The sequence below is a fragment of the Pongo abelii genome, chromosome 10, assembly GCF_028885655.2.
Source record: "Pongo abelii isolate AG06213 chromosome 10, NHGRI_mPonAbe1-v2.0_pri, whole genome shotgun sequence".
Lineage (NCBI taxonomy): Eukaryota > Metazoa > Chordata > Mammalia > Primates > Hominidae > Pongo > Pongo abelii.
The window spans coordinates 62,069,297-62,096,051 of NC_071995.2; the positions used below are offsets into that span (position 1 = coordinate 62,069,297).

Here is a 26,755-nt window from a genome sequence, read left to right on the forward strand (position 1 = left end):
ACAACATGGTGATATAAAAGTATAGGAAGCTTCAGAAATGTTTTCAAACATACTACTTTTTTGGAAATGTTTTCTCAAATGTATGCTTATTGGGTATCTTCAAAGTTGTACTTTGTAAAGGTACAACTTTACAAAGTGGTAGTCTTGGGATCCAAGAAAGGCAACCAGACTTACGAAACAGAAAACAGACTTGTGAAACAGATTTATGAAACAGGACACATAGGTTGTAGTCCCAGGTCTGCCCCTTCTAGCCTGCTGACCTTGGGTATGCCGCTTGCCCAGTTCTCATTTTCCTAATCTGATAAATGGGGATGACATTGTGTGCCCTGCCTACTGCAAAGTTTATTATTCCTTTTAACTTAGATAGCAAATGTGAAAATTTGTTTTTAAATATAGAGAGAATAATACAAATAATGTGTTGTAGTAGTAACCTTTTTGCTGATGTTCGCAAGCACTTTAGTATTGAGACACTTTGGACAGTTTGTATTCCTGGTAAAGAGATAGCATAACACTGGTTTCAGGTAATCCTGTCTTGGGGGAGCTCACCATCCCACAGGGAAGGTGAGATAAGGAAATAAATAGCTATAAACATCAGGGCATGCATCATATGAAGGCAGGAATTGTATTGCTAATGTATTCCTAGTGCTTGAAACCTGGTAGGCTCTCCTAACATTGATGGTATAATGTAATACAAGGTGAAAAGTCATATAAGTAAAATGCAATGGTAATTTTGAGAAAGGAGAGATTCTAAACCTGGCACATTGCCTGGATCATAATCATAGACAAATATATGATGAATTAATGCATAACAGTTGGGGGAGAGGTGCCATGCCCCAGAAAGCTACTCTGGTTACCATGCAGCAAGAAGAAGTTGAAATCATATCAGATGCAAAATTTAGAATTAGCAGCAAAGGAAAAAATGGCTTTTAAATCTAGAAGACTCTAAATTACTCAAAGCCAAGTCCATGAAAATCAGAGAAAACGGTGAGGGTCAGAGGAGATGCCCTCTGGAATGGTGGTATACCCAAGCCAATCATTTATTTTGGTTACAATTGGATCTCACACAAGAGCAAGGTGTTGCTTATATTTAGATGTGTACCAGTAATACATGTACTGCAATGTTCTGTTTTAAATGTGGCAAGTGAAAGGACTCTGACCATGTCATCTTCTCTCTGTAGGAATAGATAATCTCTATGAGAGGGCGCTTCACATCCGCAAACTCCTCCTGACTTTGCCCAGGTCGGTCCTTATAGTGATGAGGTACCTCTTTGCCTTCCTCAATCAGTAAGTACCTGAATGCTCTGACAAAAGGCCCATCTGAATTCTGTCTTTGTTCTTGGATCCTATAAAATGTACATTGGGTTCCATTTATCAGCAAAGTCCAAGGGAAAAATGATTGAATATACATTGAAAAATGTACTGAAGGTACATTTTTCCTCAGCAGATCAACGTCATTGATAGATGAAAGCCGTACCCTAGATGTAAAAACTGTGGCCACAAATGCAAAGATATTTAAATATTACTTAAAAAAAAAAACTTTTCAGTGAGAAGTGTTATTCAGTGTTTTTCAAACTTCCATCCAAAACTGTCATGAATGTTTTTGTCAAAATGATGTAAACTGGCTGTTCACTGTGGAAAATTTCTGTGACTTTTTAATATTGTAGTCGGGGATGGAAGAAAATCATAGATGGGAGCTGTACACAAATCCAAAAAAGAATTTCTGCAAATTCACTGTAATGAGACCTTATCAACAAGAAAATACCTCAAAATGTTCTCCTAAACAGAGTAACAAATCTTTTAAATTGCTACATTATTTTCAAAGAACTTTATTCTTTTAATTTCAGTAACTTGATTTTCAGCTATGCTACTTCCTGCTGTATAGGTTCCGTTATAAGAACAGCTTCCCCAAGTCCTATCTAAGAGTACTCTTGCTATTCAACATTTCAGCTAAGCAGCTGGAAATAAAGAAATGCAGGGGGAATCAACTTATTGAGTAAACTTGGAGAATGCCTTTTCATGCTAGCATGGATTCTCCTTTCCTAAAATTTGGGTGTTTTCTTTTCTCTATTTCATGGGACATTTGGAGTTCTCAAAAGCCATAGTGATTTATTACAATCCCGCTGACTAGTCCTGAAATCATACCCACTCGGCTTGACCCCAAGAGCCAAGTATCATACAACAGGGAAATGATGGCAGAGAACCATACAGAATGAGACTCTACTGCTGACCTGTGGTGCCTAAAACATTCACAAATGACAGTAGCAACCCCTTTGTACATTAATCACCACTGGAAATAAGCAATATCTAGAGAGATAGGTTTAAACTATGTTTAGGCTAGACACTGTACTTTTTTACCTTTAAGGAAACACAGTCACTCAGGCAGTTTTAAAAATCCAGAGACTTGCCTGTCCCCACCCCACCCCGCCCCACCACCACCACCATACACCAGCATGGAGTACCTCGCATTCCTGCTGGCCCCCTCCATACCATTCCTACCAAATGTTCCTGACACACCTGAACAAAATCCACTGTGAACAATAATCCATAATGGACTAGGAAAGCAGTCTGTTAATCAGGAAAGTTCTCAAAACCTGAACCTAACTCATCATGCATCTCAAAAGAATGGCAAATGCACCATGGGTGTTGCTGGCCTTGCTTCCAGTGGTTCTACCCAGAGGCCACCTGGCTGGTTGCACCTGCCTTCCTGCAGACACAAGGGCCCAGCCTCTAGGGCAGGATGGTTGGGGTGGGGATTATGAAAAGAGAAATTAGGTATTCTTTTTTACTGCAAAATCAAAACTTGGAAATAACATTTTTACATCAAGTTTTTGTTTGCAAGCCAGCACTAAAGACCCAGAAAGATTAACTGTGACTGTCTCCACTGAGCTGAAGTATGTCTTTTGGAAATTAGGCCATTCTTATTCAGAATCTCCATTTTCAAGATGATCTGTAATATCATTTACTGTTATTGTGATTTTTTTAAAAAATATTGTGTGTTTGAGGAATGGCAGAAGGGAAAGACATATGTTAGCTGTGGAAATTATGCTTTTGTATTTTCTACTTCCTAGACTATCTTATTTCCAAAAAAAGGGTAAACTATCATGTCATGTGGTATCTCAGTTTCTTTGTATCTGTCATCATCTCACAAAGGTAGTTGAGTCTCCTTTTTCTCCTTCCATTTGTCATATGTTCACCTGGATTTTACATTTCCTTTCAAGATTGACATTATATACACTGAAAGATAACATATCTAAACTCTCCCTAGAACAGGGAGCATAGCAATAAAGAGCTGGCTTATTTTGAGTCACTGTGAAAATATTTCACAAATACCCATTGAGTAGAATGTAGAAATTAGTACTAGACAACTGGAAATCTCCCCCACAGTTTGCAAGCCTTGCATAGAATAAAAGAATTGAGGATTCTTTTCCCCTTTTCTTGTATTTATAATGGCTTTTGTGACACTGGTTGTCACCTAGTGTTGAATGTCTTACCCAAAAGCAGATTATAAAGCCTGGAGTTATTGGCTCCTTTCAGTAGTTACAAAGAAAAGGTTATTTGTTTTTTCCTAGGCTTTCCCCAAGATTTATAGGAGAAAGCTAAAAATCTGAGATATATTTGAGTGGGGAGAAGACAATTTTAAAGACATCCATAAAGCTTTATGGAAATCCTCGCTGTGTATCCCAAATTTACTTGAGGAACATTTAGAGCTTGACCGTCACATTTGCAAATAAAACTCATTTACATGATCCTGGTCTCCATTGTAGTGAATATTATATTAAACCCCCTCCTGACTTTGAAAAATGCTACTTAGTTAAGCAAATAGGACTTAGAATCCCCTCTCAATTTCTACTTAGTTAAGGTCATAAGTCATTTCACTTTCTTTGGAGTTTGCTGAGCCAACTTAAAGTTGAAGTATCTTGTTAAAGTATTGAAGTATCTTGTTATTAAACATTTATATCCTTTTTTTCTCTTTGTTCTTTTATAACTCCTTTCTTGTTTCCTTTTGTAGTCTATCACAGTACAGCGATGAGAATATGATGGACCCTTATAACCTGGCCATTTGCTTTGGCCCAACATTGATGCCTGTCCCAGAAATACAGGATCAAGTGTCTTGCCAGGCACATGTGAATGAAATTATCAAAACCATCATCATCCACCATGAGACTATTTTCCCAGATGCTAAAGAGCTGGATGGCCCTGTTTATGAGAAATGTATGGCTGGAGATGACTACTGGTAAGTCTAAGAATTTTAGTCCTCCTCTCCCACCAAAAATTATGGAAATATAGCTATCAATTTTATTAGAAGAAAGAGTTTCCCATAAGCCACCAATGCTTCCAACTTGAAGAAGCAGTAAAACTTGAGATAAATTTTTAGAATGCTAAGACCCATGGAAACTCATATTCATCCCTCTCTTTTCTCCAAGGACTCTTATCTTTCAAATAAATCTACCCTATCATGGTTTTTGTAGAGAAAAAGGGTTTTGATGTTATGTAGAGCTATATTAACTTTTATCGTTACATTAAATCAAGAAAAGATAACAGATTGACATTTTATTTTTCAGTCTAAATCAAATGTTTTGGTTTCATATAAAGTGTTTTTAAAGTCTCATTTTAAAGGAGCCCTGTCAACCAAATGAATTTTTATTCTTAACTTTTCATTCTCACTCTTACTAATGAATATAATTCTAGCTATAATTATAGTTAGACCTTTAGGTCATTTTGAGCCAATTTATTATATTCATATATTTTTGGGATAAAATTTTTAGCATGGCAATATTGCCTCCCATTCCATCCATGTTGCTGCAAATGACAGGATCTCATTCTTTTTATGGCTGAATAATATTCCATTGTGTAGATGTACCATAATTTCTTTAATCCATTCATTCATTGATAGACACTTAGGTTGTTTTCACATCTTGGCTATTGTGACTAATGCTGCAATAAATATGGGAGTGCAGATATCTCTTCAATATACTGATTTCCTTTCTTTTGGATGTATACCTAGCAGTGAAGATCATTATGTTAAGTGAAGTAAGCCAGGCAGGAAAGACAAATATCACATGTTCTTACTCATATATGGAGCTAAAAAAGTGGTTCTAATAGAGGTAGGGAGTAGAATGATGGTTACCAAAGGCTAGGAAGGGAAGGGGAATAGAAAGGATGAAAAGAAGTTGGTTAAGGGCTATAAAAATACAGTTAGGTAGAAGGAATAAGCCAGGTGCAGTGGCTTACACCTGTAGTCCCAGATACTTGAGAAGCTGAGGCTGGAAGATCATTTGAGCCCAGGAGTTTAAGGCTGCAATGAGCTCTGATCACACCACTGCATTCCAGCCTGAGCAACAAAACGAGACCCTGTCTCTAAAAAAAGAAAAAAAAAGGCTGGGCGCAGTGGCTCATGCTTATAATCCCAGCAGTTTGGGAGGCTGAGGCAGGCAGATGACTTGAGGTCAGGAGTTCGAGACCAGCCTGGCCAACATGGTGAAACCCCATCTCTACTAAAAATACAAAAATTAGCCAGGCATGGTGGTGCGTGCCTGTAGTCCCAGCTACTCCGGAGGCTGAGTCAGGGGAATCGCTTGAACGTGGGAGGCAGAGGTTGCAATGAGCCAAGATCGCGCCACTGCGCTGCAGCCTGGGTGACAGAGCAAGACTCTGTCTCAAAAAAATAAAAAAATTTAGAAGGAATAAGCTTTAGTATTCAATAGTACAGGAGGAAAATTATAGCTAACAATAATGTATTGTATATTTCAAAACAGAAGAATTGTAAGGTTCCCAACATGAAGAAAAAATTAATGTTTGAGGTGATGGATATCCCAGTTACCCAGATTTGATCATTACACATTGTATATGGGTATCAAAATATCACATGTACCCCTAAAATATGTACAATTATTATATATCAATTAAAAAATAGCAAAGAAAGAAACTTCAATTTCTTGAACCCCTATTATATCTCAGCTGCTTAGTGCACATGATCTCTTTTATTTAGCATGACCACTCTACCAAGTAAGTTAGGAAAGGCCAAGGAGCCTTCCAATGATTAGTAGTAAATCAAGGTTAGGTGAGTCTTCTTACTGGGCGTCCTCCCTGCCCACCTCAGAAACTGCCCTGTGCAGCTAGGATTCAAGAGCAGCTGGAAATAGGTTTGTCTAAATCCCTTATTCTGGACCCTGCTCACAACACTTTCTCATTTTCTTACCGAAGATTAAGTAGAAGTGGAATGAGTAGCTGAAAGATAGTTAAATAACTGAAAATACTTTTTTTTTTTACTTGAATCATAGTATGGTCATATGCCTTAAGAAAACTGAGTTGACTATTTCCAGAAGTACTGTTTTCTAAATTAAGAACGAAACATACTAGATTCCAGTTCTGTAGTATATTCACCAACTTTACACATGAAGTTCAATTCAAAATATTTACTTGAGTACTTACTATGGGAAAGATACTGAGTAAGCTTGGCTCTGGGAAAGTAAATGAATGCAACTCAACCCTGCTGAGATACACGATTTTATTTTCATCATTGTATTTGTTTTAAGGCCAGTACCAAAGATATGGTTAGCTTTTTTTTTTTTTATATATTTTTGGAGACAGAGTTTCACTCTGTTGCCAGGCTAGAGTGCCGTGGTGCAATCTTGACTCACTGTATTCCCACTGCAGCCTCTGCCTCCCAGGTTCAAGCAATTATCCTGCCTCAGCCTCCCAAGTAGATGGGATTACAGGCATCTGCCACTATACCCAGCTAATTTTTGTATTTTTAGCGGAGACAGGGTTTCACCATGTTGGCCAGGCTGGTCTCGAGTTCCTGACCTCAGGTGATCCACCCACCTTGGCCTCCCAAAATGCTGGGATTACAGGCGTGAGCCACCATGCCTGGCCTGGTTAGCGTTTTTAAATATTAGGTCTATGTCAGTAAGCTCTGCTGTCTTGTTCATTTTATAAAAGAGCAAGTTTGTAGATGTCTGGTCAATATTATTTGATGTATTATATTCTAGGACATTTTGTGATTGCTACTTTTTCCAAACAGAGTAAAGGTCCCATGATAGTCTTGCAGCCAGTAACGTGTGCTTGACGGTGTCTGTCTTTTTCTATGGGTGTTGCTCATTTTAAACAGGAAGTCAACAGTGTAGTAGTTATACTTGTCCCCCAACATCAGAAATGTAAATGGGCTTTTACAGTAACAGTAGGTTTATATTTGTGGCCCATGTATTCCATTTATCAGCACACATTTGAGGATTGGTGGTAACGGTGTTAACGGACAAGTTTTAAAAGAGGATAAAATCATGATTCTCATACAGATATACAATGAACATGTGACAAGAAAAGATGGTAAAGATGCCACAAGCAGTTCAAAGGAGACATCAGAGAACCACCAATTTATATGTAGTAAAGGAATAGCAAAATGAATTTGTAAAAACTGGTCTATCCATAGGGCAATAATCATATTCTACCAGAATTCAACTTATTTGTATTTCTGTGGATAAGAATTACTTATAATGCTATCCATTTTTTACAAGTTAACTTCTGTCTTTATAGAGTTGTAAAATAACCTAGTCAAAGATGAATGTATATATCTAATATATATTCCTATAGGACAGACAGCATAATCAATGGAGGCGCCAGGATTCCACTGACGACTATCCAATTATTCTTTTGCCCTTTATAGAGTCTTACAGTTTTCATTACAATAGCAATTGCTCATTATTAAAATTCTCTCAGGCTGGGCGTGGTGGCTCACACCTGTAATCCTGGCACTTTGGGAGACCAAGGCAGGAGGATCAGTTAAGCCCAGGAGTTTGAGACCAGCCCAGACAAAATAATGAGACCCTCATCTTTACAAAAAAATTGAAAATTAGCCAGGTGTGGTGGTGCACACCTGTTGTCCCAGCTACTTGGGAGGCTGAGGTGGGAGGATCACTTGAGCCTGGGAGGCAGAGGTTTCAGTGAGCCAAGATCACACCACTGCACTCCAGCCTAGGCAGCAGTACAAGAACCTGTCTCAAAAAATTTTTATCTATTTTAATTTCATATGAATTTTCATTTGTATTCTACAGCGACAGCCCATACAGTGAGCACGGTACATTGGAGGAAGTGGACCAAGATGCTGGTACGGAGCCCCACACAAGTGAAGATGGTATGCTCTGCCCTTATGCTTTTATAAAACCAGGCTTTATATCCCTACTGTAAACAATTGCTTGTATTAAAATTTTAGAGGCAAAGCACAGTGGCTCCCACCTATAATCCCAGCACTTTGGGAAGCCAAGGCTGGAGGATCACTTGAGCCCAGGAGTTCAACACCAGCCTGTGCAACATAGTGAGATCCCATCTCTACAAAAAAATACAAAAAATTAGCCAGGCGTGGTGATGTGCACCTGTAGTCCCAGTTACTCAGGAGGGTAAGGTGGGAGGATTGCGTGAGCCCAGGAGTCTGAGGCTACAGTGAACTAGGATAGCGCCACTGCCCTCCAGCCTGGGCAACAGAACAGACCCAATCTCAAAAAAAAAAAAAAAAAACTAGTAGATTAAAAAAAATTCATAAAATATGTGTAAGGTATAAAAAATAACATTACAATGAAAACCAGTGGAACCACCACCAAGCTTAAGAAAAAAGACTTATTGTTTCCTTTGTACTTCCCTGATCCGACTGCTTTACTTACCCCTCAGGAGTAACCACTGTGTTTGTGTTTTTAAATAGTTTCTTGTTTCCTTTTCTATTTTCTTAAATCTTCTATAAGTGGGATCATACTGTATGTATTTTTCGTGAGTTTTTTTCTACTCAGTATTATGTTCCTGATGTTCATCTGTGCAGTTGCTTGCAGTTTGAACTGTTTATTTTACCACTGTATAATATTCCATTGTATGTATCTATTCCGTCCTTGATGAATATGTGAGGTATTTTCTACTCGTTGCTATTAAGAACAGTGCTACTATGCACTGTTAGGACATTTTGAACATGTCTCCTACTGAAAATGTACAGGAGTTTCTCTAAGCGTGTCTTCAGCTTTACTCTATACTGTCAAACCGTTTTTATGAACACAGTTGCTACTTATAGTTCCCCAGAGAACGGGGCATGCCATGCTATGGGAGGTTACCTGGGGAAGCATCAGGAGGCAGAGGGAGAGTGAAGACCTTGGTGTGCTTTCCACAGGAAGGAATGGGTGAGGCAGGGTAAGCAGCTTTAGGGTCGCCTAGTTGGAATAATTTCAGCAGGCTCTGGGGCATTAGGGGGTGTCCCAAGTTGTCTGGTACCTGGCCCTGGGGTGCTGAGAATAGGGCAGCAGTGGCCTGGAGTGGGAGAGCCTGATAATCAGGGTGGTGGGGTGTTGGCTCCAATGGGCAGGTTGGTGTTTGAAAAGTTTGCTTGTGGGTGAGTTGTTTACTATCTCCAGAAATTGGCTAACCCTAGAGGGACTGTCCCTCCAAGGTCAGCAAGGCCCAAGATGTCAGAAGATAAAAGACATGGTTGATAATATGTTTATTTATCTTTTGTAAAATTCCTATCAAGTCTTTTGCCCATTTTTCTATTGAGTTTTCTGGGCTCTTTTTGTTTGGTTTCGCTTGGTCTTGTATTTAGTTGTCTTTTTATTTGATTTGTAAGGGTTCTTTGTGGGTCCACATCAGGTCCTTTATTGGGTATATGCTTTGCAGATATCTTCCCCTGCTCTGTAGCTTTGCTTTTCAAATGCTTATTATGTCTTTTGCTAAACAGAAGATCTTAATTTTAAAGTAGTTAAATTTATCAATCTTTTCCTTCATGGTAATTTTACTTCGCATCTCCTTTAAGAAATCCTTCTGTGTCTTGAGGTAATAAATAATTCTCCTATATTCTCTTATTTTATTTTGGTAAGAACACTTAAGTGTACAGTACCTTAGCGTTGACCATAGGTACAGTGTTATACAGCAGATCTCTAGAGCTTGTTCACCTTGCTTGACTGAAACTTTATTCTCGCTTATTAGTAACTTCTCATTTCCCCCTTCCCCCAGCCTCTGGCAACTACTGTTCCACCCTTTGATTCTATGAATTGGATTCTTTTAGATACCTCATATAAGTGAACTTACATAGTATTTGTCTTTCTGTGTCTGGCTTATTTCACTTAGCAAAATGTCCTCCAGGTTCATCCATGCTGTCACATATGTCGGGATTTCCTTCTTTTTACAATCTGAATAGAATGCCGTTGTATTTACCTATATTTTCTTTATCCATTCATCTGTCCATAGACATTGAGTCCATTTCTACATCTTGGCTATTGTGAATAGTGCTGAAATGAACATAGGAGTGCTCTTCAAGGTCCTGATTTCAGTTATTTTGGATAAATACCCAGAAGTAGGATTGTTGGATCACATGGTAGTTCTATTTTTAAGTTTTTGAGGAATCTCTGTACTGTTTTCTAAAGCAGCTGTGCCATTTTGTGTTCCCACCAGCAGTGTACAAAGGTTTTAATTTATCCATATCCTTGGCAACGCTTATCTTTTTGTTTTTGTTTTTGTTTTTGTTTTTTGTTTTTCAGACAGGGTCTCACTGTCACCCAGGCTGGAGAGCAGTGGCATGATCTTGGCTCACTGCAGCCTGGACTTCCCAGGCTCCAGTGATCCTCCCACCTCAGCCTCCCAAGTAGCTGGGACTAGAGGCACATTCTACCACACCCAGCTAATTTTTTGTAGAGATGGGGTTTTGCTGTGTTCCCCAGGCTGGTCTTGAACTCCTGAGCTCAAGCCATTTACCTGCCTTGGCCTCCCAAAGTGCTGAGATTATAGGCATGAGCCATTGTGTCCAGCCAACACTTGTTATCTTTTGTTTGTTTCCTAACACAGTGGGATAACCTCATATGTGGTTTTGATTTGCATTCTCCTGATGATTAGTGATGTTCAGCATTTTAAAATATACCTGTTGGCTCTTTATATGTCTTCTTTGGTGCCTTATTTATTTATTTATTTAGAGACAGAGTCTGTCTGTCCTCCATGCTGGAGTGCAGTGGCATGATCTCAGCTCACTGCAACCTCCACATCCTGGGTTCAAGTGATTCTCCTGCCTCAGCCTCCCGAGTAGCTGGGACTACAGGCATGGCTAATTTTTGTATTTTTAGTAGAGACAGCATTTCACATGTTGGTCAGGCTGGTCTCAAACTCCTGACCTCAAGCGATCCACCCACCTCAGCCTCCAAAAGTGATGGGATAACAGGCATGAGCCTCTGCATCTGGCCCCATATATTCTTTTAAATCCTTTAAGGTTTTGCTTTTCACACATAAATCTTTATTCCACCAGCGATTTGTTTGGGGGTATGGGATGAGGTAGGGATCCATTCCCTTTTTCTTTATATGGATGCGTAATTGTCGCAATTATCTCAGCATTAATTGTCCTTTCTCCACTGCTCTACATCTTTGCCATAAATGAAGTGTCTTCTTTGTGTGAATTTCCTCCTGAGCTCTATTCTTTTCTACTGGTCTACATGTCTATCCCTATGTCACTGTCCTAATTTTGATACCTTTTAATAAATCTTAATCGTTCATAAAGCAACACCTCTGCTTTGTAATACTTCTTGGCTCTTTGCAATTCCACTTAAATTTTAGACTCAGTTTTTCAAGTTCTTCAGACAAACAAAACCCTCCAAAGCCCAACTGGAGTTTTGATTGCCTTTGTATTAATTCTACATATATTAATATGGAGAGAATTGATATCTTTACAATATTCAATATTCCAGTCCATGAACATATTTCCAGCTATTTAATGTCTCCCAAATAAACTTTTTATTCTTTCTCTGTAGAGATTTTTTTCATTTTCTAACTTAAGTTTGTCTTAGCATTCATTTTCAACAGTTTTTACTTTTTAATATAAACATTTAAAGCTGTCCGTTTTCTCTAGTACTTCTTTAGCTATATGCACAAATACTTTTTTTAATCTCTTCAGCTGTAACTAATCTGCTTTAAGCATATCCATTGAATTTTTATTTTTAAATATTATTTTTCTTTTCTTTTTTTTTTTGGCAGAGTTTTGCTTTTTTTGTCCAGGCTGGAGAGCAATGGTGCATTCTCAGCTCACAGCAAACTCCGCCTCCCAGGTTCAAGTGATTCTCCTGCCTCAGCCTCCCAAGTACCTGGGATTACAGGTGCATGCCACCATGCCCAGCTAATTTTTATATTTTTAGAAGAGACGGGGTTTCACCATGTTGGCCAGGCTGGTCTCAAACTCCTGACCTCAGGTAATCCACCCGCCAGCCTCTCAAAGTGCTGGGATTACAGGTGTGAGCCACCGCGCCCAGCCTTTAAATATTATTTCTTTCTACAAGTTGTATTTGGTGTGCTTTTATATCTGCTGCTTGATCATTTTTTATAGTCTCTGGCTGTTTATTCATCAGCGCTTCCCATCAGAATATGTGTCTGATAATTTCCATATGTCCTCCCAAATTTGTTTTGTTGACTCTCACTCATTGAGTCTTATTTTCCACTGTGTTTGTAAATTTTGTACAGATTTCTTGGAACTTTAGGCTCAGTGGAAGGTAGATTCTTCCAGAGAGGGTTTTCATGTACTTCTGCCTGGGTTACAACCAGCCTGGGACAACATTGAATTTTTGGCTTGAAGTTTTTCAGACCACCCAGGTAGTGCAAATTTAAACTGCAAACCTACCTGAGAACTGGAATGTGGATGGGATTCTCAGATGATTTGTGTCAAGGTTTAAGATAGGTTATTTCCTTAATGGGGGTGGAGGACAGAGGAGATGGTTACAATCTATGGAGAGGTATTGAGAGCTACAAGGGGAAAAGATTTCTAGAACTAGATGTTCTAGAACTAGAAGTGTTGTAGAAAGTTCTAGAACACTAGAGTGAAGTTCACTCTGAAACTGAGGGTGTAATTCTCTGAGGGTGGGGAGGAGGGGAAGAGGCTTAGATTCCCTAACACTGGGCAAGCCCTGGACTTAATCTCCTATGAAAAAAAATTAGAAAGCTTAAGGTGACCAGTCTAGAAAAATGCCCTCAAGGCAAAATCTGACTCATGTTCTAATGTTCTGCTTACCTCTCTGGGTTCCCACTTTCATTGCATTTTGGTCTTTAGTATTCTTTACTGTCTTGATAGCTTATTAATGCAATTACAAAGGTTGGTTGTTTGCTTTTAAATCCAGCATTTTTTGTTCATTCTAGCAGGAGGGTAATTAAGGTATCTAGTGTCCACTATCTGCTAAAAAAGAAAGCTTCTTTGTGTCTTTTTTTTTTTTTTTTTTTTCTGTGAGACAGGGTTTCCACTCTGTTGCCCAGGCTGGAGTACAGTGGCACAATCTTGGCTCACTGCAGCCTCCACCTCCTGGGGCCAAGTGATCCTCCCACCTCAGCCTCCTGAGTAACTGGGACCATAGGCATGCACCACCATGCCTGGCTAATTTTGTATTTTTTGTAGAGACAGGGTTTCCCTATGTTGCCCAGGCTGGTCTCAAACTCCTGGGCTCAAACGATCCTCCTGGGATCCAAAGTGCTGGGATTAGAGGCATGAGCCACCCACGCCCTGCCTTCCTTGTGTCTTTAAAAGTAAAATCAGTTGACATTTTCTGAACTTAATTTACAAGACATCCTTTAAAGTGAGAGCTTCTATTTCTATAATGTTGCTCTTTTTTATTTTTATTTTTTTTCTTTTTCTTTAGAGACAGGGCCTTCCTGTGTTGCCCAGGGTTGTTTCAAACTCCTGGCCTCAAGCAGTCCTCCTGCCTCAGCCTCCCAAAATGCTGGGATTACAGGCGTGAGCCACCATGCCCAGCCTGTGATGTTGCTTTTGAAAGTCTCTGAGTCCTGCCTCTGCCACCATCCTTTCTTTTGGGTTTCTTTGTTTCTCGCATGGTTTATTTCTTTTTCACTGCTGCCTTCTCTTAGGTGTTTACCTGGTTTCCCCAGTAGCCAGAAAAGCCAGGACAAAGCCCAGCCATCTCTCTTCCCAAACATGAATCTCACCATCATGCCATCTGCCTTTTACCTCTTGACTATAAAAGAGCTTTGCCGAGTGCTCTGTGTTTTAGATAACATTTTGACCATGTTCACCTGATTTTTCTGGAAAGAAAAACACTGCTTACAAAGGACAGATATTCTCACCCGCAGCCAACCTCCAAAATCCTGTAACTAAATTAACTAGAGTATCAATTATCCTTTGATTGCCGAGGTATTGTATTTTTTTCTCTGTCATGGATCACTAGAGAGAGTAGCTTTTGTTTCTGAAAGACAGGCTATCACAGAACAAAACCATTCTCTGCAAGGACAGTGGGTAACAGATCTAGGAGGAAAAATGTCAGCAACAGCAAAGTCCCAAAGAGAAAGTGTGATCACATTGTATATAACATTACAAGAAATGGAAATATAAGACTTGACAGCACCAGGCAGTCGGAATCAGCTGTGCTGAATTGTCTTCCCTTTTGCACAAAATTATATTACCCATGCAGGAAAACTAAGTGATCATGTTGCACTCTCACTATTATTGTTATTGATAGCAGCAGTAGCAGCATTCTATGAAGTCTCTGCAGGACCTTGAAGTACTGTGAGGCTCTCTATATGAAAGAGGCATAGTGTACCGTGCCCTGAGATTGATTTGCTCTGCAATGACCAGACTAAGATGTGTGTAAATAGCTTATTGATTGACACTTGACTGTGAAATGGCTCTCACGGGAGTAGAAAGAGTAAAAATAATGAAACTGCTGAGAATTACTAGTTGATGTACTGGATTGCCAATAAAATGTTCTGCTGATTTATCTGGTCATCCTGTCATAACCTGACCACATTTGAATAAATAAGCAGAGTCGGATAATCCTGTTGCTTGTTTCAAAAAAATAATAAGGCCAGGCGCAGTGGCTCACGCGTGTAATCTCAGCACTTTGGGAGGCCGAGGCGGACGGATCACAAGGTCAAGAGATCGAGACCATCCTGGCCAACATGGTGAAACCCCACTGCTACTAAAAATACAAAAATTATCGGGGCATGGTGGCACGTGCCTGCAGTCCCAGCTACTGGAGAGGCTGAGGCATGAGAATCGCTTGAACCCAGGAGGCAGAAGTTGTGGTGAGCCAAGATCACGCCACTGCACTCCAGCCTGGCGACAGAGCAAGAGTCTGTCTCAAAATAAAATAAAGTAATAATAAGAGGAGATGATCATAGAGGTCGTGATTGTGCAATTATAATAAAATATGTATGTATCTGTTGAATAGTCTTAACTATGTTGAATGGCCAGCATTGACAGTGTGTGATCGAACGTCATTAAAGAACATTAATGGTTCTGTCTTTATTCCTGTAACACAAGTATATGTAGACTGTATACTGTATCATGTGCTGGTATCTTTTAATTTTTGTAAGTAAAACCAAATACAAATATGTGGGTGTGTTCACACAGGAATTTGCAAATTACATGTCTTGAAGTTCTTATAAATAAATTAGCATGCCACGTCTGTAGTCCTAGCTACTTAGGAAGTTAAGGTGGGAGGATCACTTGAGCCCAGGAGTTTGGGGTTACAGTGAGCAATGATTGTGCTACTATAACCGGCATGGGTGACAAAATGAGACCCTGTCTCAAAAAAACAAAAACTAGCATGTCTTCATTCTTCCATGGGATGTTTATTTCTTTTTCATAGGAATAACTCGGGTACATATTTGGGTATCTGTCATCGCAAGTCAACCAGGATTTATTCTTTAAGTTTTGAACTATAATGAGATCATTCCCTTTAAATATAAAGTTATAGTCCCTCCTCTATGAAGCAGACACATAGATGTTTAATAAAGCTGCTATTTATATTGTTTTGGTAAAATATAATTTGGGGGAATACCAGAGTGTTAACATATAATCTAAAAGTTTTATTCAATTGCTAAAGGATTTATTTATTTATTTATTTATTTATTTTTATAGAAATGAGGTCTCACTGTGTTGTCCAGACTGATCTCGAACTCCTGGGCAACACAGTGATCCTCCTGCCTCGGCCTGCCAAAGTGCTGGGATTACAGGCGAGAGCCACCGCTCCCAGCCACTAAAACATTTAAACTGTTGTTTTAAACATTATCCTTACAACTACTTTGTTGGGAAGCCTACTGTGCAGATTATAGTGTTGTGGTTCTGTGATACAAAATATTATTTGCCTCAAACATTATCTACTAGAGGCCAGGCACCTATAATCCCAGCACTTTGGGAGGCCATGGCTGGAGGATTGCTATGTTGCCCAGCAGTTTGAGACCAGCCTTGGCAATGTAGCAAGACCCTGTCACTATTTAAAAGAAAAAAAAATTATCCAAAGCAAAAAGAAGGGGCATTTTTCTTTGTCTTTATTTAAAATGTTTGGCTGAAATTTGGCCAGGGCCTTTATATAATAAGGTGAAGCCTAAGCTTTTTAATATGTTTGTTGGTTTTTATGTTTTTGCCTTCTATGTCCCAGAGAATTTTCAATATATCAAATGAGAAAGAAGCCCAGCTGTCTGTCCAAGACTTTCTCATGCAATTATTACAAGTACAGTGGCTATTGCAGTAAACTTTTGGAAGAATAAACTCTTTTAAATGGGAAGGTTTGCTACCACATAGAAGACAACTTCCTGGGGAATTTTTGAAATAGGCAGGTTTTAATCTCTTCTGTGTACAGATCTTCTAGAGTATCTGGAAATGAATACATGCTCAGTTTTTAGCAAGTGATGTATTGTTCATTGCATAGGCATATTCCTATAAGCATATGCCCCTTGCCTTGGCCCCTTTTCGTCCTGTTTATTATTGAAGAGAAGTTTACTCACCTTTGATGATTACAAGGCTAAGGATGAGGTATTTGTGGGAGAGGGGAGCAAAGATCATAATGCCTCAAATTGAGGAGCTTCTTGCAATAAGATAAATCACAAAGAAACACCTCTTTGGTTGCTGAGTTTGTCCTCCTGTTTGCCTTCAATATTTGTGGTCAGAATTAGATCAGAGCTGAATTCCAAGTGTAAGCCTAGCAGTTGATATCTTTTTTTTTCTAACTTATTATTTTGAAATCATTGTAGATTCACAAGCTGTTGTAAAAAACAATACAGAGAGATCTTGTATACCTTCTGCCAGTTTCTGTCAATGGTGATATCTTACAAAACTGTAATATCATTTCACAGGCAGGAAATTGACAATGATACAAACCATTCACTATATAAATGTTTCAGCAGCTTTACATGCACTCCTTTGTGTGTGTGTTTACTTAGATCTGTACAGTTTTATCACATGTATAGCTTTGTGTGACCACAACCCAGTCAAGATAACAAACAGTTCCATTACAAGGAACCCTTGTGCTACCCTTTATAGCCACAGCCGCTTCCCTCCATCACCTTCCCATCCCCAACCTCTGGCAACCACTAATATATTCTCCATCTCTATAATTATGTCATTTGAAGAATGCTATATAAATGGAATTGTATGGTATGCAGTCTTTTGAGATTGGCTTTTTTCACTCACCATCATTCCCTTGAATATCCTTTGATCTCAAGAAAAATAAAAATTTTGAATCTGTTTTTTTAATTTGGACAGAAGGCAATTTAAGGCATATTTGTTTCATGGTTAAGATCCAAAATTTGTTACTGATACTAGAGAAAAAAATCGGGATTACCATCAGTGTTAGTTTGAAGATTTGATAGTGCCAGAGAGCATATGGGGAAATTAAATGTATTCACATACTATTTATTGTGATTTTACTTGATTTTTTCTTAAATAAGCCGGTAAAGCATAAACTTCCTAATGTTCTGAGATGGTGATTTTTTTCCATGTTATAAATGGTATTAACATGTTACAAGGAAATTCCCTCAGTGTCATCTATCAGTGTCAAAATCATATTGAAGCAATTATGGAGGATATTACAACTCAAGGAGAGATTTTATATATCCTATTGCAAAGTTTAAAGTATTTTTTTTTGACTGTCATTATATCTCTAGTAAAAGGCTGTGGAAATGAAAATCCAATGTTCAGTTTTTCTTTGCCTGAAAAACTGATGACAGCAAGATAATGTTTTTCTGTATCTTTTTAAACAGCCTCTATTTTCTGCCTTGATAATGTGTTGATGACTCTGTTCAGTCTAGATATTAAAATGGTCTTGATTATTTGAAGCCTCATAGAGCCCTCACAGATAGGATACCATGCCTTCCTAACAACTCTGTTTCTCACTGTTTTCTGGTGTGTTCATTGTAGAGTGTGAGCCAATAGAAGCAATAGCCAAGTTTGACTATGTTGGGCGGTCCGCCAGAGAACTATCCTTCAAGAAGGGTGCCTCCCTGCTGCTGTATCACCGTGCATCTGAGGACTGGTGGGAAGGCAGGCACAACGGGATTGACGGGCTGGTGCCTCACCAGTATATAGTGGTGCAGGATATGTGAGTAGTCTCAACTTTGATTGCCTGAGTGCTCCCAATAGAGGACTCCAGCCATTGTTCTTAAACTGACCTTGGTCTTGTGAGAAAGGAGCAGAAGAGATTACAGAGATAAAACTTCAGAGCTAGGCACAGTTCCTTACCTTGCCAGTGGCTCTTTGCTAACAGTAAGTCAGGGCCCAGGAGGTTTGGAGCAAGAACTGAGGGGAGACATCTTCTGAAGCTTTCAGATTGTTAGAAAAATAACCTATGCATAGAATGGGGTTAAGAGCTGAGGTGACATTGGTAATTCCAAAAACAGCAGTGCTCTTCTCTTGATGTCTGTTTACCATTTCAATTCCAGATTCCCCAGGGGAAGGACACTGGCCTAAAGTCAGAGGGAATCATTGCTATGCTGTTTTTTGTTTTGTTTTTTGCTGAGGAGAAAGCTCTAATTTCAAAAGTATTTAAAGACATGGGAAGATAGTCATAACATATTAAGTGAAAGAAACAGGTTGCAAAATAATGTGTAGTCCAAAAGTAGCTTTTTAAGGAAAAGACAAATATAGCACACAAAAGGTATACAGTGACTGAATGATTCAGCCTAATTTCAGAAATGTTAAAATGTGTATCTCGGAAGCCAAGAAATGTGTGTATATACAGACACGTAGTCATATATATCTGAAATATCAACATATAAATATATTCATATATAAAATAAATCTGCATAAATATCTGTACAGTCATGTACCACACAATGACATTTTGAGCATCAATGGACCACGTATATGATGGATTTAATATCCTATTTTTACTGTACCTTTTCTATGTTTAGATACACAAATATTTGTTTACACCATTGTGTTACAACTGCCTGTAGCATTCAGTACAGTAACATGCTGTGCAGGTTTGTAGCCTAGGAGCAATAGGCTCCACCATGTAGCCTAGGTGTGCAATAGGCTCTACCATCTAGGTTTGTGTAAGTGCACTCTATGATGTTCCCACAGTGATGAGATTGCTTGACAACGCATTTCTCAGAACGTATCCTCGCTGTTAAGCAACACGTGACTGTAGTATAAATGCCATACATATGTATGTGCACACTCACAGATATGTATCCCAGGCATAGAATAGAAGATGGAGGAGGATATTTCTTAAAATTCTAACAGTAGTTGTCTCTGAATGTTATATTATGGGTGATTATTTCAGTCTTTTTTGTATAACTGAAATTGCTGTTGTACCTGTAATGAAATTGTATTGCTTTTATAATGAAAAGAGAAAAGTTATTGTAATAAAAGAAGGGCTTTCATGCATAATGCTATTTCATACATGAATGCTATCACGTAAATTTTTGTCTCCACTCATCTAGCAAATTTTGTAAAATTTGTAAATCTAGTAAATTTTGTCTCCACTCATCTTACTGTTTCAGGGATGATACGTTTTCAGACACTCTGAGCCAAAAAGCCGACAGTGAGGCCAGCAGTGGGCCAGTCACGGAAGACAAGTCCTCATCCAAGGACATGAACTCCCCAACAGACCGTCATCCTGACGGCTATTTAGCCAGGTAAGTAGAGCCGGGGAATCAGGCCCCTAAGCCTCCACTCCTGGGGCCATGAGGAGTCACTGTACCCTCAGCCTTGCAGTACTGCCCGGTGTGATACACTCTTCTGTTTTCTCCCTGTTTCTGTGAACGTCTAGGCAACGAAAAAGAGGAGAGCCACCCCCTCCAGTAAGGCGTCCTGGCAGGACCAGTGATGGCCATTGCCCGCTCCACCCTCCACATGCCCTTTCTAACTCCTCAGTTGACCTGGGGTCCCCGAGCCTTGCCAGTCACCCCCGGGGCCTGCTGCAGAACCGTGGCCTCAACAATGACAGTCCTGAGCGGAGGCGCAGGCCTGGCCATGGCAGCCTGACCAACATCAGCCGGCACGACTCCCTCAAGAAGATCGACAGCCCTCCCATTAGAAGGTCCACGTCATCAGGGCAATACACGGGCTTCAATGACCACAAGCCACTGGACCCAGAGACAATTGCTCAGGTACGATGCTTTTAATTACATATTGCATTTTAAGTACCTAAGTGTGATGTAGGAGGTGTGAAAGATTTACTTTATTTATTTTTTACTTTATTTACTTTATATTTCTGTATAGAACCAACTAAAGAAAACAGAAACAAAACCAGCTCATTCTTTAACTTAGGCCCTGACTGTGAGTCTTTTTTGAACAATTTGTTACTGGAAGGGCCCAAAGGTTCATAGTGATTTAAACAGAAACATGACAAAAACGTAGGACCCAGGACATTCAAACCTATCATTGTCAATAGCCAGAAAAACTTTGAAAAAGAAGAATGGGGAAGCAGTGGCCCTGCCAGATCCTAAATGCATTCTAAAGCTAGTAAAACAGACAGATGGATGAAACAGAATGGAGAGCCCAGAAACAGAAAAACCTTAAAACAGTAGTCCCTCCTTATCTGCAGGGCATATGTTTCAAGATCCCCAGTGGATGCCTGAAGCCACAGATAGTGCAAACCCCTACTGTATATGATAAAGATGGCACTTTCAACTTAGAAAAGATGAGACCTAATAAATAATGTGATCAATAATAGATAGATATTTGAAGAACAAGTCTGGATCCTGTGTACCTCCTGAACACATTCAGGTCTTTGCTTCCCAGCAGTGACTGCAGATAGGGGCTGTGTAGTTTTCTTCTAATGACTAAAATTGACCAAGTAAAAGGAAAACAATACTAATAAATTTGCCCATCATGCTACCATTTTTCTCTCTGGTTCTGGCTCTTTTCACAGCACAGGTCATGAGAAAATATGTTCATAGGCCTAGTGGGTGGCTTACACCTGTAATCCCAACACTTTAGGAGGCTGAGGCAAGAAGATTGCTTGAGGTCAGGAGTTTGAGACAAGCCTGGTCAATATAGCAAAATCCCATGTCTAAAAAAAAATTTTTTTTAATTAGCTAGGTGTATTAGTCAGGATTCTCTAGAGGGACAGAATTAATGGAATATATACATATAAAGGGGAGTTTATTAAGTATTAACTCACACGATCACAGAATCCCACAATAGGCCGTCTGCAGGCTGAGGAGCAAGGAGAGCCAGTCCAAGTTCCAAAACTGAAGAACTTGGAGTCCGATGTTCAAGGGCAGGAAGCATACAGCACGGGAGGAAGATGTAGGCTGGGAGGCTAGGCCAGTCTAACCTTTTCATGTTTTTCTGCCTGCTTTATATTCACTGGCAGTTAATTAGATGGTGCCCATCCAGATTAAGGGTGGGTCTGCCTTCCCCAGGCCACTGACTCAAATGTTAATTTCCTCTGGCAACCCCCTCACAGACACACCCATGAGTAACACTTTGCATCCTTCAATCCACTCAAGTTGACACTCAGTATTAACCATCACAAGTCTACCCCTTGTCAACTTGAAACCATAAACATCTCCTGAGATCGTACATAATCTTCAAATAAAAACAATAATGTCATAATTACGCCTAACATGATACAACTGTCCTTTCCTATAACCGGAAACACACCAATCCCCAACCCAAATGCTATTACATAAAGTTAACAATACTTAAATGCTGATAGGAAGTCAATATAATCTTATGTCACATGCTAAAGGAAAAAGGAAATAAAATGAAGATATTTTCCTAGTACAAGTGTATACATGCACAAACATGTTTTTAACGAAAGAAGGAGGAAATACTCATGACAATTACAGTCCCTGTTTCCACGTGGTCATAGCTGGTATTGATGACTACCTTCTACTACCCATTCTGTATTCCCTTTGCCTTCAGCAAGCACCTCAGCAGGTCATGTTTTTTTTTGTTGTTGTTGTTGTTGTTGTTGTTGTTGTTGTTTTCCTGGCGGAATGACCCAAACCTTCATTCCTGAAGGGTCTGGGCTATTTGTAGTCCTGCCTGGATTGGGCTATTGTAGTTTCCCATTGACCTTAATCACAGAGCGTGGTAATACTAAGAGACACCCTAATGGATCTCCTGTATTCCATGTACATTCTTTTTTACCTGCATTGTGGAGTAGTCGACTGTTTTCATCTTGATAGTCTGAGTCAGTCACCTGAGCCAACACTGTAACTCCCTTCTTAGTCTGTTGCCTTAAAGGTAGGAGGAGCCCAAAGTGTCCAGGTGGCAATGGACTTAACTTAATGGGATCATTGCTGTGTCTCCTGGTGGCACATTCCTCCCTCTGAACTGAGACCTCTAGGCTAGCAGAACATAATGTCGCGGGAATAGGAAGTAAAAATGTTGCTAGTGGGTCACTAGGGATAATGATGAGTGGTGCCACTTCCACTTCCACCTCTTGATTCCTGGACCCGTGAATCCTGGCTATGGGAGAAACCGCACCATATATTGGACACTGATTCAGAGCATACACAGCCTTCTGGGGAACTTTGCCCCAGCCCTGCAAAGTATTGTCACCTAGTTGGCATTGCAATTGTGACATCACAAGACCAATCCACCGTTCTGTCAATCCAGCTGCTTCAGGATGATAGGGAGCATGGTAAGACCCATGAATTGCATGAGCATGAGCCCACTGCCACTCTTCTTTAGCCGTAAAGTAAGTGCCTTGGTCAGAGGCAATGCAGTGTTGAATACCATCATGGTGGATAAGGCATTCCATGAGTCACAGATGGTAGTCTTGGCAGAAACATTGCGTGCAGGATAGGCAAACCCATATCCGGAGTAACTGTCTATTCCAGTGAGGACAAACCTCTGCCCTTTTCATGATGGAAGAGGTCCAGTATAATCAACCTGCCACCAGGTAGCTGGCTGATCACCCTGAGGAATGGTGCCATATCGAGGGCTGTGTTGGCTTCTGCTGCTGGCAAATTGAGCACTAAGCAGTGGCCATAGCCAGGTCAGCCTTGGTGAGTGGAAGTCCATGTTGCTGAGCCCATGAGTAACCTCCATCCCTGCCACTATGGCCACTTTGTTCATGGGCCCATTGAGCAATGACAGGGTTGGCTGGGGAAAGGAGCTGAATGGTGTCCACAGAATGACTCATCCTATCCACTTGATTATCAAAATCCTCCTCTGCTGAGGTCACCCATTGGTGAGCACTCACATGGGATACAAATATCTTCCCAGTTTTTGACCACTCAGAGAGGTCCATCCACATACCTCTTCCACAAATTTCTTTGTCACCAATTTTTCAATCATACTTCTTCTAAGTCCCTGACCATCCAGCCAAACCATTGGCTACAGTCCACAAATCAGTACATAATCACACATCTGGCCATTCCTCCTTCCATGCAAAGTGCACAGCCAGGTGCACTGCTCGAAGTTCTGCCCACTGGGAAAGATTCCCTTCACCACTGTCCTTCAGGGATGTCCTAGAAAGGGACTGTAGTGCTGCAGCTGGCCACTTTCAGGTGGTGCCTGCATATCATGCAGAACCGTCTGTGAACCAGGCCCTAGTCTTCTCTTCCTCTGTCAACTGATCATAGGAAACTCCCCATGAGGCCATCAGTGCAGGCTGCAGGAGAGAGTAGAGACCCTGGGCATTTGAGCCACTTCCTCATGTAACTTATGCCTTCAGGAGTTGCTTGAGCTCGATCATGTATATACCACTTCCATTTGATGATGGAATGCTGCTGTGCACGACGTGCTTTATGGCTAGATGTGTCAGAAAGCACCCAGTTCATGATAGGCAGTTCAGGTTGCATGGTGACTTGATGACCCATAGTCAAATGTTCGGTTTCCACCAAAGCCCAGTAATAACAGGCCAAGAGCTGTCTCTCAAAAGGAGAGTAGTTGGCCAGGCGCAGTGGCTCATGCCTGTAATCCCAGCACTTTGGGAAGCCAAGGCAGGTAGATCACGAGGTCAGGAGTTCAAGACCAGCCTGACCAATATGGTGAAACCCCATCTCTACTAAAAATGCAAAAAGTAGCCATGTGTGGTGGCACGCACCTGTAGTCCCAACTACTCGAGAGGTTGAGGCAGAAGAATCGTTTGAACCAGAGAGGTGTAGGTCACAGTGAGCCGAGATCGTGCCACTGCACTCCAGCCTGGGTGACAGAGAGAGACTCCATCTCAAAAAGAAAAGGAGAGCAGTTATCTGCAGAAGAAGGCAGGGCCTTGCTCCAAAATCCTAGAGGCCTCTGCTGTGATTCACCTATGGGGGCCTGCCAAAGGCTCTAAACAGCATCCTTATCTGCCACTGACACCTCAAGCACCATTGGATCTGCTGGGTCATATGGCCCAAGTGGCAGAGCAGCTTGCACAGCAGCCTGGACCTGTTGCTGAGCCTTCTTCTGTTCTGGACACCACTCAAAACTGGCAGCCTTTTGAGTCACTCGATAAATGGGCCAGAGTAACACACCCAAAAGAGGAATGTGTTACCTCGAAAATCCAAATAGGCCCACTAGGCGTTGTGCCTCTTTCTTGTTTGCAGGAGGGGCCAAACGCAGCAACTTATCCTTCACCTTAGAAGGAAATATCTTGATAGTCCCCACACCACTGGACCTCTAGAAATTTTACTGAGGTAGAAGGTCCCTGAATTTTAGTCAGATTTATTTCCCATCCTCTAGCACACAAATGTCTCACCAATAAGTCCAATGTGTTTGCTACTTCTTGCTCACTGGATCCAGTCAGCATAATGTCATCAATGTAATGGACCAGTGTGATATCTTGCGGAAGCGAAAAGCAATCAAGGTCTCTCCAAGTAAGATTATGACACAAAGCCAGAGAGTTGATATACCCCTGAGGTAGGACAGTAAAGGTATATTGCTGGCCTTGCCAGCTGAAGGCAAATTACTTCTGGTGGGCCTTATGGACAAGAATGGAGAAAAAGGCATTTTCCAAGTCAGTGGCTCCAATCCACATACCAGGAGACGTGTTAATTTGCTCAAGCAATGAAACCACATCTGGTACAGCAGCTGCACTTGGAGTCACCACTTGGTTAAGCTTACGATAATCCACTGTCATTCTCCAAGATGCATCTGTCTTCTGCACAGGCCAAATGGGAGAGTTGAATGAGGATGTGGTGGGAATCACCACCCCTGCATCTTTCAAGTCCTTGATGGTGGCACTAATCTCTACAGTCCCTCCAGGGATGCAATATTGTTTTTAATTTACCATTTTTCTAGGTAAAGCCTGCTCTAATGGCTTCCATTCGGCCTTTCCCACCGTAATAGCCCCCACCCTACCAGTCCAGGAGCCAATGTGGGGGTTCTGCCAGCTGCTAAGTATGTCTATGCCAATTATGCATTCTGGCACTGGGGAAATGACCACAGGAGAAGTCTGGGGACCCATTAGACTCACTGTAAGTCAGACCTGAGCTAAAACTCCATTAATTACCTGACCTCCACAAGCCACTACTTTAACTGGAGCACCACAATGACATTTTGGGTCCCCTGGAATCAGTGTCAGCTCAGAGCAGTGTCCATTAGTCCCCAAAATGTCTGATCATTTCCCTTTCCCCAGTACACAGTTACCCTGGTAAAAGGCTGGAGGTCCCCTTGGGGAAGGATGGGATAAAGATTCACTGCATAAATTGTCAGTAATACAGCGGGGTCCTTCCTCAAAGGGACCCAGCCTCCTCTTCATTCAAGGGGTTCTGGGTCTGTAAACTGGGTCAAGTCTGGAAATTGATTGAGGGGCCATGATTCTCTGTTTTCATAATTCAAATTAGTCTTTTGTCCATCCGACCTAGAAGTTTTCTGCTTGTGTAAATTAAGTAGGAATGCAGTAGGCTTCCTATCAATTTCACTTTTAGGAACAATGTGATTAATTAGCCAATGTCAGAGTTCTACACGAGTCAGACTATTCTGCTTGCCACTTTGCCTCTGCTGTCCATTACTGTAGCTATGCCCACCTTGCCTTTGACGATTGAGTGTCGTCACTTGGCTCCTGCTACCTTGGGATCCAATTATTTCCATTGTATTTAAATTTTGTAGTTGAGTGACTGTGGTTCCCACCGTTAGATCTGACACACAGAGAACAGCAATTACAGGGCTCTTCAAAGATGCAAGTGCTGGCCAAGCACGGTGGCACACACCTATAATCCCAGCACTTTGGGAGACCGAGGCAGGCAGATCACGGGGTCAGGAGATCGAGACCATCCTGGCTAACACGGTGAAACCCTGTCTCTACTAAAAATCTAAAAATTAGCTGGGAGTGGTGGTGGGTGCCTGTAGTCCCAGCTACTTGGGAGGCTGAGGCAGGAGAATGGCGTGAACCCAGGAGGCAGAGCTTGCAGTGAGCCGAGATTGCACCACTGCACTCCAGCCTGAGCGACAGAGCAAGACTCCATCTCAAAAAAAAAAAAAAAAAGATGCAAGTGCTGCTCTCACAAATCTGTTTTGCAAGGCATTGGTCAAGGACTCTCCCAGCTGGGATGAGTAGGTCTAAAGTGACTAATCCACTCCACCATCCCAATCTCCCTAAGCCTTTGGATCCCTTCCTCTACAATAAACCAAGGGAGAACAGGC

At 40.8% G+C, this 26,755-nt stretch overlaps 1 protein-coding gene across 2 annotated transcripts in view; it reads left to right on the top strand.

Moving 5' to 3' along the window:
- The window catches only part of SRGAP1 (SLIT-ROBO Rho GTPase activating protein 1), a 318,022-nt gene that overhangs the window by 283,472 nt on the left and 7,795 nt on the right, over positions 1-26,755 (top strand). For both annotated transcript variants that reach the window (XM_009247985.3, XM_024256709.2), the window contains exons 16-21: positions 1,179-1,284; positions 4,010-4,234; positions 8,052-8,131; positions 18,140-18,320; positions 19,726-19,860; positions 19,995-20,334. In XM_009247985.3, the coding sequence (XP_009246260.2) occupies positions 1,179-1,284; positions 4,010-4,234; positions 8,052-8,131; positions 18,140-18,320; positions 19,726-19,860; positions 19,995-20,334 (1,067 nt within the window). The remainder of the gene's footprint in view (positions 1-1,178; positions 1,285-4,009; positions 4,235-8,051; positions 8,132-18,139; positions 18,321-19,725; positions 19,861-19,994; positions 20,335-26,755) is intronic.